Here is a 13,549-nt window from a genome sequence, read left to right on the forward strand (position 1 = left end):
CTGGGATCACATGACCCCAGGGTTGGTGACTCTTTTCTTGACTGCCAGGGGCAGGGGGTTGGGCTAGATGGCCCATTGAAGTCCCTTCTGACTCTATGAATCTATGAATCGGGCTGGCATTTTTTTCCCAGTCTCACCTCCCCAAATGTTTGCACAGATTGGCACTTAGCTAGATCAGCCTAACTGGGGTTAGGCTTAAGTGTAGCATCTTAATGTACCCTTTTTGTCCAATAGAAACAAATCCATTTTTCAGCACATCTTTGAAAATCAGAAGGAGTCTTTCTCTCCCATTTTCTTTTTCCTGTACTTATAATACCCAGACTCACAGCATTAGCCCGTATCTGATATCTCCTAGTACACAAAGTAAACTGTTGAGAATTATTAAAAATAAATTCCTGTGAGCACAGGAACCCAATCTAGGATTTACCTGCGACTATTCCATATGAGAGCTGGTAACACCCCCCCGCCCCTCCCAAACAACAACAGCCAGAACTAGATTTCTCAAATCCTAGGGCATGGTAGGAAGATAAAGAGCAGTCAGTCACCTTTCATTGTCTGAGAAGATCAGTGTGCTGTACACCACCTGCCAAGGTTGAACAGCCACTCTGCTAAGTTTTTTGGACATGATATACATTGCTGGCATCCTGCCAGAGGATATTATGTTGCAGCATTTACTTGGTGGCAGAGGATAGTAGAAAACACAGGTGTGTGACAGTTCATTTACAACCAAATATCTGCATACCTCTGAGTGTAGCCTAGAGGTGCTGAGTTACATCCTGTTTGTCAGTGGGAATACAGTAAACCCCTCATAATAATCTATTCCTCTTAAAGGAAAAAAGGGAAGTTGGGAAGGCAGGGTACCTTGTTTCTGCTATAGTAGTCTTTCACTGAACTGTTTTTAAAACATAACTTTAAGTGAAGGACTGAGAAAAGCATTGTAATCGAGGTATATAACTCGGGTTAGAACTAAAGCAGATATTGATGATGGGGATGACCTCAATCCTTGACCTAGAATTCAGCTGTCTGGAATAGTAACAAACCTCCCTCACCTCCAATCAGAGTTTACTTTTGTCCTGCTTATAACTGCTGCTAGCCTGTCTTTTATTACAGTCATTTATCATCCTCTGAAGGATTGAGAGATGAAATTAAGGTTGCAGACTGTGTCATTTGTACTGAAGTTCCCCCCTCACCAAGCTCCTTGCCTGTTAAGTTTTGCCCCTTCCAGAGAATGGTCATCCCTTTACAGAGATCTTAAATTATTATTATTACTTTAAACACTACAGCCCCTGCATTTGTATTTATTAGTGGACAAAGTGGCATATCACTCATAATTGAATCTCTGTCAGAAAAAAGATTTCTGTTAAACATAGCTTTCTATTTCCCCACTCTGAAAAACCACCACAGACACTAACTGTTTCCCGTCTGTTCTCTTCACCTATGTACACATGGCATTAAGTACAGCTTAACATTTATTGTTAAGATATAGCCAGCAGAAACAGCAGACTTAGAGGAGGACTTTGCCATCCAGATTTGGCCTTTTCTTTCATTTTTCACAAAATTTAGAGTTTGGAAATACAATACAAAGACAATTAAAAAAAAGAGGAAGGCTACTGAGTCTTCAAGTCTTATTGTTATCTTTTCCATCAATCAAATTTGGTGGCCCTTAATTGGATATTGACTGTTGGGAAGCAAATAAGATGAACTGTCAATGAGGAGGGTGGGGGGGGGTGAAGATTTATCTTAATGGTAAATCATAGCTGGTCTATAAAAGCCAGTGGGGGAGGAGTTCATTAAACCAATCTGGAATTGCTTAACAAAAATTATGCTCAAAGTCAAGTTGATTAGTCTTATATGTGACATCACGATCAGAGAAAATCCTTGTTGCTAGTTGAGTGTTTACACACCTGAAGCCTGAGAGAAGCAGATACACTGAAACAAATTCATTAGGGACAGTGATTTGTTTGGTTTGTGAGCCTCAGCTAACCATAACCAACATTTGAGATTTTTTTCCTTTTGTTGTTATATTGTGTCTGCCCCTTTCCCTTCTGTCCCTGGCAGGCTAATTGGACATATTTGCTTTCTCTATACGCAAGTGTCTTATCTGTATTGTGGAATCCTTGTAATAATGGGATCAACTGAAAGAACTGCTTGAGTTACCTGACAAAACTACACAAAATAAATTTGAAAAAGCTTTTATCTCATAAATTAAAATAAATAAGAAATGCAAAGGGGAACAAGAGAGAGATCATCAGGAACAGTTGGCTACTTTGGTGCTTGCTAGGCATTACAAAGATGGAACCTGTATTTTAATTTATTTTCTATCTGTATTTTAGTCTGGTACTGGGTATGCTGCAATAACTGTCAGGCACAGTCCATTAGTGTCTCTGAATCAAGCCTGCCATTAATCAGAAAGGAGATCAGCAGAATAGTCTCACTTTTATGGAAGTCCTGTGTAGCTGTGACTTGACGAAAAATGTTCAGAGAGGCAGTAAACAAAGATTATTTCAAATTATCTCAATGTTATGCATTTATTTATAATATTTATTTTTTGACAATTCTGAATTAGACATTAAAAACGTATGACATTTAAAGATTTGTACAGTTTGAAAAATTAGCTTTTGTGTCAAGCACTTGAACACTTCTCATGTATCCCTACACTGTGAACTGTCAGGACTCACACGGCCTTACAAGAAACCAGTAACATTACAGAAATTGCCTATTTATAGTCCAGTAGAGGGAGGGGAAAGATGGGATGTGCCTGGATTTTAAAGGGAGTCAGTTTCTCCAGGTTTATGGTTTTAATAGAGAATTTTTGCATAGGATCATAGGAAAGTAGGGATGAAAGGGACCTCATGAGGTCACCTAGTCCATTCCTTTGCCTTCTCCCCCAGCCCCACCATTCAAGTCAGGATCATCCCTGACTACACCATTCTAGCCAAGTGTGTCTCTAACCCGCTCTTGAAAATGTCCAGGGTTGGAGATTCTACAACTCCTCTAGGTAGCCTGTTCCAATGCTTGATCACTCTCATAGTCAGAAAGTTCTTCCTAACCTTCAAGCTAAATTTCCTCTGCTGCAGTTTGAGGCCATTGCTCCTAGTCTTGTCCCCTATAGCCAGAGAGAATGTAAAGGTAGTCGAACCAGCAGCAGGGAGACCCGGGTTCCAGCCTGATAATGCCTTGACTTAATTCTGGACAGAACTCATTTAACATCTCAGTCTCACCATTTACCCACTCATAAAAATAGAGACTAAACCAAGCCTCAAGAACAGTAAGTGCCCAGTGCCTTTCTAGACTTGGTTCAACAGTACTTTGCATTTTGCAGAGATGTTGTGAAACTGAAGACATATATCTTGCACTGGAAGGTGCTATATTGTAATAGTATTAGAAAGACTCTTAAAGACACACATCTTAAATTTTTCTAGTGCGATAAGAAACTATATACAGCATATGAAATGGGACTTTAAAAAAAAGGTAATGAATCCAGAAAGCTGTTCACTCATTGTTAAACTCTTGACTGGCTCTTTAAAATACAGTGAGATGAAAAGTGTGATTTCAGTAGGTGCTAGAGTGATATTGTTATTTCTGCTACTTATCTGATTCAGTTATGATATTTTTTGCATGAAGGCTTATAGCTCACATTTTAAATATAGGCTGGGGTAGTTTTATAAAATAAAAGCGTGGCTGAAAAATGTAATGTATAATAGGAACCATTTTTAGGTTACATCCCTTTCAGGAATATCCAAAGCTATTGATTATGTTTTAAAATGTTATCTTACTAGCTTGTTTAGTACAAAGAGAACAAAGGTGCTTATGCTACCTAAGACTATAAACATGATACTTTTTGATAGCTGAGACTTAACTTGGATAGGGGTTGTTTCAGAAACATTACCCTATTTTATTTTTTCACAGAATAGCACTGTCTCCTTTATCAAAATAGACTTTCCTGGAGCAGTTTTTCTCTCTACCTGCCTCCCAAGTGTTTTTATCCCTGTTCACTATGTGACAAGGAAGAGTTCTTGGTCTGAATTCAGCTAGAATGATAAACTTTAACTCACAGGGCTTTTAAAGTCAACATAATAGACAGGACTGCAAAAAATTCTGAATGATGTGTTTCCTCAGTTCCTTGATAATAATAAACTATAAGCCAGGACTATGGCTCTTTACATTTTATCCTCACCAAAACTATTGCATCTCCTGAACATGAAGATTTGAAATCTATTTGTAAATCTAGATTTTCTTTAATATTGGACTCCTCAGACTTGGCGTTTGCTTTTGGCTGTTACAGAAACAGGGCAAGAACTGATATTGGAACAAGGTTGATGGTATGGATCTGGATCCATCTTTGCTAATGTATGCTGTTTATATACCCCTATTTGTGAAATTATTTTAAGGCATAAGCAAACAGATATTTCAACTCTGGTTTAATGTCTTGACAAGAGTGTCTCCAGGGTGTTGAAATACATGGAGTCTGCTTGGACTCTGAAGCTGCAAAGGTGAATAAAATCCTGAAGGTGATTCTCTTTCTCCACATAACTCCTGTGTGACCAAGATAGCCATTCCCATCTTCAAAATCCATGATACACTGCCTCTGATTGCCAAATGTGGCAACTGGAGGCTGGGGGATTACATCATGATAAGCTGTAGCTCTCTGACAAAAAATGGTGTGTGTAGGTCAATGCTTCTCAACTTTTTTAGACTTGAGGCTCCCCTCATTTTGTGAATGGAACAGCACTCACTGTGCAGCAAAAACAAATGCATATTTTTATAATGCTTACCTGCTTGAAGAGGGTCTGGGAAGGAGGAAGAGCAGAAGTGAGGGAAGAGCCTGTGCTGTAGTGAATTCAAGGAGAGGGAGCAGCTGGAAAGCCTATACTTATCTTTTCACTGGAGTCTGTATTTATCTAGCACCATTCAGTGGCTGTCACAGCACCCCAGGATACCACATCACCTTGACTGAGAATCACTGGTGTAGGTCTCCCCCAGTTGTATAGACACAAGCACTGGATTGGAAAGGGTGTGGGGGATACACATCACAGCTTGCTATAATTCATCCAATGTCATTTCACTCATTGCCCAAACACCACAACTTTCTCCAGGATAGGAAAGATCTGAATTTCTGTGCAAACAATAAGCAGAAAGGGGGACAAAATTAAACCAGGGATATCCTTTTTGACTTTCCTCAGTACATATCATCATTTTTTTTCTTTCCAGTTTACCTCCACTAAACAGATGGTCTCATGGACTATTTCCCCTCAAATAACATTCCTGTGGCAGCTATAGCTCTTGCTCACAGGGAAAAGTAACGTTAGGAAATAATTTAATGTACTTTAGCTATCTTTTAATGCAACTGGAAACAAGGAAAGTTAGCACCACATAGGTTGCCATCAATTGTCACACTGGCGAAATATAGACCATAGTTTGAGAATTACAGAACAGAGCATTCATTTCCATTCTGGGCTGACCATAAGAAAGCAGACCTGAGAATTAATACAGAAGAGAATACAACAAATGTGATTTCAACTCTTGTCACTAATCTAGTTTTGTAGGAATTTATGAAACAATTTTCCACCTGTGAAAAAACTTTATGGACTGTTTCAGGGTGCCTGGTAGCTGGCTAAAAGGTTCTCCTTGGTTTGGGATGCATAGATGAGAAAGGCTAAGACAAATAAATAAGTAAATACATACATAAATAAAAAAAAATATATAAATAAATGTGTGCTTATTCCATCATTCTCTGGGCAAAATCCTGCAGTCATTTCTGAGGCAAAACTCTTTTAAATTTCCCTGGGTGTTTTATCTGAGTAGAGATTGCAGGATTTGTCCTTTTATTCTTTGGTAGCAGAAATAAAAAAAAAAAAATGTTCCATGCACTGTATTCTGCAACATGGTCTCTGGTCTATGCTGGGGGATGTTGCACTTTTCTTAGGGTTTGGGGCAAAGATCCTGTTTAACCCATATTTAGTGAATTAATATTTATGGCTATAATATACATAGAGGTAGTTACCCCTGTTAGTCGAAACCTGGGCAGCAGGCAGGTTAAATTTATGTCACATAGGATATCTCTGATTTAGTTAGTCTATAATATATGTTACTGGTGGAAACAGAACTTTCATTTCTGGATGAAGTGAACAGAGTGTAGAAGACAGGGTAGATTTGCACCTTATAGAGAAACCACAATAATTCATTAGCTGAGAAAATAAAAATCCTCAAGAACTAAAAATCATGACTCGGTTGCCCTGAGGATTCCCTTCAAATTGTGCTGAAACCTTCAAATTCTACCATTTTTGTTTGGGAGGTGGGGGAGAAGTAGTTCTGTGTGCCCTTCTGGTAGAAGAGATAACCTTCAGGATGAAAAGGGAAACAGTGTTTTCTTTTTGCACCTGTAACCGGACTGACTTAAACAATAGCATTGAGAGTGATGTGAACTTCCCCTGTTCATCTCAATGGGATGTTAATTGTGAAGTCTAATTATATCCACTTAAATAGCAACAATTGTTAAACTTTTCACAGCTTATTGTCCTACCAGAAACATCCAACTAATGCATGTATTTAATGTGTCTGGATGTAGCTGTCACATTGAGCTATCTCATTTGTTCCAAAGGATTCTTTATAGGAATTAGACTGCAGATTTTGACTGTACAAGTAGTCAAAATTCTATCAGTTTGGGTTACTCAGATATTTGCTTTTGCCTTTAGACACTTAGTTATCTGAAACATTTTCAACTAAATAGCATTGGATTTTCATGGAGTAGCTTGTGAGATTAGTCCCACTTTAGTGAATGTGGTTACTTTAAAAAATCCATTTTAATAAATAATTCTGCATTACCTGCCTTGTACCTTATAATGCAGGGCATCTAAAATGTATACTCACTTTAGTTATCAGGAATACAGGAACATACCAATCAACAAAGCTGATTCTTATTCCTTTAGAAAGCAAAAAACATAACTTACAGTGTATATTGCTCTAGATGTCAAAATGTCCACCATTGACATCCAAGCACTCATTAGAACAGCAAACAACAGAATGATACGCGTGTGTGTATTTTTTTTTTTTTTTGGGACACCCAGGATAATAAAACTTTACTCTCATTTTTTAAATTGAAAAGCAGATTTCCTCTCTTAACGCCAAGGGAAGAATTGGAAAAGATCTCCATTGTGGCTGGGAGTGTGCCTCTAGATCAACAGTCAAATTTTCCTAATAATAAAATCAAATAGACATAAATATCCAAGCCAAAACTGAAGTGAGTAAGGAATTTCTCTGCAGGTTACTCTAGTTCCTGCTTCTTAAATGATATAGACTTGAGTGAATAATGATATTTACAATTTTAACAGTAACTTTTAATTTTAAATAGGTTTTTAAAATGCCCAGTCCCTGCTTTTCTTGTCTTTTATACCTTACCTCCTCAAGGTTAAATATCATTCTGACCTCACAGGCAAGCCAGTGGCACTGAGCCAAACATATTTTCCCCTCAAGAGACCTTCAGTGCCTGTTTCATTGAGAAGGAGGGATTTTCTCTTCTTTTTTGGAGCCCATCCACAATGCCCCTGCAATAGATAGTCCTGGTACTCATGGGCACGTCTACATGTTCATTAATGCGCTTTAGGTAACGCACATTAAATTTAGTATTTCCATTGTGAGGTACTAGAAAAAGGCGCATTAGCCTATTTTAATGAGCATTAGCTAAAGGGCACTTTTTGTGACACTTTAATTCACATTAAAAGAGGCTAATGGACATTAAAGTGTACATGTAGGGTGTGTGTAGATGAAATGGGGGCCCTAAATTGAAGTGGTGGGTTTTTAAAAACACTGCTTCAAGTTAGGGCACTTTAAACCCCCATGTCGTGCATACACCCAAACTTACCTGCCCCTTCGGCAGGGAGGGGAGCTACTACAGGGTGAAACAGTTCCTGGGCTGTGGGGAGGATGGTGCTTCCCTCTGCATCAGTGGTGTGTTGTCGTCCCCCACCTGCGGTGGCACCCATCCACAACCAGCCGGCTCGGGCAGTCCTGGGGGGCACCGCAGCCATGGAGGGAAGCACCGGGCCCCTGTGCAGTCAGGCAGGCAGGCAGGCTCCAGGAAAAAAAAAAAGACCAGGCTCACCGCTTTTTTTTCTTGGGCAGAGCCTGCTTTCCCAGGCTGCCACCAGGCTGGCAGCACGGGTTTCCTGCAGAGCCCCTGAGCTGCATGGAGCCCAGTGCTTTGCTCTGCTGCTGTAGGGCAGCAAACTAAAACTCCTTGGAGGCATTTTAGTTTTCTGTGCGCCAAGTCATTTAAGGCACGTTATGCCACCAAATTTGCTACAGTGGCTGGAATTACTGCACAATAAGCCGCCACCATTAAATAAACGCCACGTGCAAACACCAACACCATTATAGCAGTGCAAAAGCATATAACTGTTGTGCACACACACCCCTCGTTTCACCTACACATGACTGGAGACATGCCCGATTTGTCTAGTGTGCCTGCTTTGAAATGTCCGGGGATCTGGTGCAGTCTATCAGAATTAATATTACTTGAAAAGCAGATGTCTTCAGAAGGCTTTAGATCTCTAACTACCCCTTCAGTAACTCCAAAGAGATGCCCATCCATAGCAATATTGCAGCCTTTTTGGGTTGCCCTGCTGCTTCATAGCACTGAGTATGATTCCAATTGTGCTGTTTTGGAATAGGATTTGAGTAATCTTTTTCTGTTCCAAAATAAAAATGAGCAATAAAAGAAGTCACAGTACTATGTTTGATATCCTAGCGTCACCAATTGTGAATAATGCTTTTGACTCACCTTTTTCATGAGTCTTTCTGTAAAGTTTTTAACAGTTTAGAAGTGCTTTATAAAATTAGGTAGGCCACAATTTTATTGCTTTTCTTTTAAATGACGGGGCATGAGATGGTTTTCCTACCTGTTTGATGTCCATTTATGTGACTGTCTGGGTTATCTCAAATGTGACATGCTGGCAGTTAAGGTGGACTTCATTGTTTTGTCAGATTGTCTGTTAAAAGGTGATTGTCAAAGCAAGGGAAATATAATAAACTAAGAATGAGAAACACAAAACTATTAACTTGGCTAGATAATTTCTGTGCTGCATTTTTATTGTATACATTTGCAAAACATTGATCATTACTCTTTCTAAATGGCTAGCAATTAAAATATTCTAGATGTAAAGTAGCTGGGAAGGAAGAAACAGCTCTGACCATTCTGATTAGGGTTTCTAGATAGCTGTATTTATAATGTAAAGGATAGCATTGTGTAGTTACACAAGTTTTGGATAAGGAAGGATAGGAGTACACTGCCATCAGCTACTATGTATGACTTCTGCTTAACTGTCCTGTTTGGCTAAGTGGATTATTTAAAATGGGGGTATATTTAGACACATGCACTAAAAGCGCTGATCTCTAGCTTTATGTGTTCTTGTACTCGCATAATGCAATTCTCCACATCTACCAAGGGTCAGTGACGCGTTAGAGGGTATAGGCTGTCATGTTCAGGGTTCTGTACTAGTCTTTAGGTACTACTAGTCTTTAGGTACATTTTAACCTGTTCAGTCGAAGTTGATAGCATTTTAGAGCATTATGTGATTTCTTCACCGTTCCTATAGAACTGTCTCTCTTGTATACAGATATTTTACATTTTCCTCCTTCAGTAGAATAGATCACTGGGTGGAAAGCAGGTCACTTATTCAGCAGCTTTATATTGCTACGTGGGGTACAACACTGATGCATACAAATTCCAGTCAAAGAGGACAGTTCATATAGATATTTTTCCCCCACCTATGCTCTAGCTTATTTGGAAGAGTAATATGACCGTAAGGCTTTCTGTAGACTCAACTAAAACTTCCTTTTAGGGAGAGATAAAGGGAAAGATAAAGGGTGTTCAAAACGGAAAAGGCAGTTTATGCAATACAAGGTAACTTGGACATGCTTTTTCCCCCCAAGGTATAATAGGTACATTTGCTATGCTGATAGAAGTTTAATTCTTTAAGTAAGAATTGAAGGGATACAGCAAACTTCACATTTAATCAATTAAAAAAGAGAGAAAATTAAAAATAATTGCAGGTACTTTTCTTGCCCATGAGCCCCTTGTCTTTTCTTCTTTGTTTCTTTCTTTCTTAGTTTGAAAATTAATTGCATTTCAAAAAAAAATCCAGTTCCTACCTTCTGTGAAATATGTGGACAAAAGGGGAAATTAATTACTGGACTATTCATGGTAGTGAAACAGGACATTAGATAAAGTGCTATAAAAACATACGAAGTAAACTAAAGAAACTCCTCCTTGTAATCATTTAGTACAAATAATTGCCAATTAGATATTATGTGTAAAACCTATTTAGACAGTGTATGAATTTAAAAAAATGATGATGTTCCTATAAAATGAAATTTGGATCTGACAGAGACAGAACATAGAGGTCCAATTCATAGCCTATTCCAGTCAATGGGCTTCAGATGAGCTATAAATGGTCTTTAACTCCCCCCCATACATGCACATACTAGTACAGTTAACCTATCATTCCCCTTTCCCACCCCACAAGGAGAGACAGAAGCTTATTTGAAGACAAACAAGTTATAGGACGTGCAAGGTGTAAATATCTTTCATAAATGCCAACACTAAAAAAATTCTCAGAGCTCAGAATATGACACATGAAAATAGACAGTTCACACTACATTAAGGAGGAACAATATGTAAGCGCTGTCATAGCTTCCTAGATGTGTGTTCATTGCCCCTGCTCTCCCCTCAATCCATACATCACAACAGGTAGTTCTCAGCTGTTCCCTTTGCAGCAGGCATACACTTCATCTAAAAAGAAGACAGAACTACCTGCTGCTTACTGTATGGCTTTCCTGCATTTCCTTCCCAACACCTTTCCCCCCTCCTCCCCCCCGCCAGTTCATTGGGGCTTATTTAAATAAGTTGGCATGGAGCCAGAAGCTCATCATTTTAATGCAGTGTAAAATGGAATATGCATAATTATATGCAAGCCATATGTGAGGGAGACAGCTCAGCTGTGAATTTCAGGAGGCTGAGAGAGAGTGAACAGTCAGGGATTAGATGAAATGAGAGTAGAACAGAGTGCAAGTGTCACCCAAATGAACAGTGTAATGAGTGTGTTGCTGACACTCCTCCTTTCACCTACTTCTCCCTTTTGCTTTAACTCTAAACCAGAAAATGTTGTAGATTAGAAGGTAAATACTATATGCAAGCAGTATTGCTAATGGGATCTGCTAATGTCTCAATTTAAACTTCAGCTTTCTTAATTAACAGTGTAGATCAAAATAACTAGTAACTTTTAATGCATTTTCTTAATTAAATATTTTAACACATTTGATTGAAGAATCATTGTTCTTGGTAGATGATTGCTCCATTCAGATCTTTATTTAAAAATGGAGAGGTAATCCATTTATCTTTAATAGTATTACATGTAAATTATGAATATGAAAACCTATTTATTATGGCCTTGCTGTTAAAATGAAAATAGAAGTACATTTTATAGGGATTGCTTAAGCATGTCAAAACGTTTAAACAAGTACGTATGTAATGTAATCCTGAAAAATGCAATGAAGTAAACTGAAACCCTGCAGTACTTGCCATTTCCAGCTCAAATATTTCATTTTGGGTTTGTCTCTTGTTGTTCTAATTATTACACCACAGTGAATTTGCATGTTCAGCCTAACCTATGTAATAAAACAGCATCCCAAGTTCTTATATCTAAAAGGTGTACTGCGTATTTAAGCAAACTACTTAATAATGTTGTATTTTGGAATTCCCGTTTGTTTTAATGATCTGAGCTGTTATGCTTTTAGCTATTTTTTTCCTTCCATTATTTGTAAGTCCCTAAATAGGCCATTATATTTCCCTTCAGGCTAGAGATGAAGATGGACATGCTGAAAATTTTCCCCAGCAGCACTATGCTAAGGAAACTCCAAGGCTTGCCTTCAAGAATAACTGCGAACTACTTGTAAGAATAACATACTTACAACAAGTCTAGATTGTTACTTTAGCACAGTGAAAACAGTTTTTTGAAAGGCTTTTGTTCATGATTACATACATTATGAAATATTATAGCTTTTTTCCTGTCTAGAGTTCTAATGCTAATTCTGATATCACTGAACAATTTTAAGATATCAAATTGTTTGCAAATCTTTTATATCTGATTATAGAACTGGAATGGCCTTGTCTTACTATCTTGTCTTGTACAGTAGTTCATAAGAAGCCATGTAGGGAATGGCCAGAAAGCACAAAAAATGTACCTCAAAAATCTCCCAAAAGACAAAAATCACTATCCTCCACATTTTAGCTGTACATTGTTTTCAGAAAACATTGTAATATTTTGTTCTGGTAGGAAACACAGCAGAGCTGACACGCAGTACTCCCTTTAGAATTCAACAATTCTTCTACTTTCTAGCAAAATGTAGTCAGGCACTTTCCCTTCTTCTCTTCTGTGGGGAAGGAGTGAAAGCCAGGAAAACACTGACAAGGAGCCTGGAATGTTTACAAGCCGTAAGAGAGATGATATCAGCTGTGAAAAGATCTCTGTTCCAAGGCAGGGTTAATTTGCTGTTCACTTTAGCATTCGTAGCTAGGCAAGATTAAAAGCAAGCAGGAATGCCTATTATATTTCTATTAAATGAATCTGTTGGGACCTAATGTTCTTGATTAGCTTGCAAAAATGAGTGCTCCACAATGAATTTTTCTGTTTACCTAAAGTAAACAGAGAATGAATTTGTAATTTATTTAAAGAGAGATTCACACATTGACTTAGAAAATGAAGTTTTGAATTAATTTATAGATCTTTCCCTCACATTTCCTTTTCTTCTCGACTGCATTTAAGTAAAATATATAATTTGATTAAATGAGAAGTAGAACACACAGTTTTATTATGAAACTACTTAAAAACACTTTCCCCCCAGCTATAAGTATATAAAAACGGGGAGGAAAGTGGCAGGTAGCAACTCCTTTGCCTCTGAAAACTCCGTCTATAGAAACTTAAGGCCAAATTTTGCTTTCAGTCCCACAGGGAACAACCAGGGAATGTAGTCAGTTGTACTAATGTAACCGAGCACAGCAATCGGTCTCTAGGTTTTCAGTTATGTCAGGGGTTTGAAAACAAACCCAAGCTGTGCTTGCCACAGGAGAGGGGATATGGGAAACAAAGGTTGCTTTATTGTCACCTTTGTATTCCTCCCAAACCTTAGGAGCAGCCCTGGGATTACACTGTACCTTGCCTCTAGCTTTTTTCCTTGACCATTGCAGCCACAATATCACTCCAACACTACCAATATACCTTGTCATGAGACAGGGCACTGCTGTGCCCCAGGGGCAATTCCAGCAGTAGTTGCTGAAGTCTTGAGGAGACTAGCTGTCCCTCCATTCCCTGGGGATACTCCTTATCAGTGGGCCAGGATAGGACATATATACAGTGCTTAAGTGGTAGACCCATAATCATCAATGGATTTCCTTTACTAAAAAATAATCCCCAGGTAGCTGGTTCAGATACTTTCTAGCTGATTTGAGCCACTTATGTCACCCAAATGAGCCAAATTCATTCCTAGGGTTGCT

The 13,549-nt window shown here is 38.5% G+C and overlaps 1 protein-coding gene across 5 annotated transcripts in view; it reads left to right on the top strand.

The window, feature by feature from the left end:
• Window positions 1-13,549, top strand: part of SOBP (sine oculis binding protein homolog) — a 155,272-nt gene that overhangs the window by 75,111 nt on the left and 66,612 nt on the right. For 3 of the 5 annotated variants that reach the window (XM_014605855.3, XM_019499891.2, XM_059732634.1), the window contains exon 5: window positions 11,853-11,948. The exons of the other annotated variants lie outside the window; for them this stretch is intronic. In XM_014605855.3, the coding sequence (XP_014461341.1) occupies window positions 11,853-11,948 (96 nt within the window). The remainder of the gene's footprint in view (window positions 1-11,852; window positions 11,949-13,549) is intronic. 5 annotated transcript variants of the gene reach the window in all.

This window comes from Alligator mississippiensis, chromosome 1 (assembly GCF_030867095.1).
Source record: "Alligator mississippiensis isolate rAllMis1 chromosome 1, rAllMis1, whole genome shotgun sequence".
NCBI lineage: Eukaryota > Metazoa > Chordata > Crocodylia > Alligatoridae > Alligator > Alligator mississippiensis.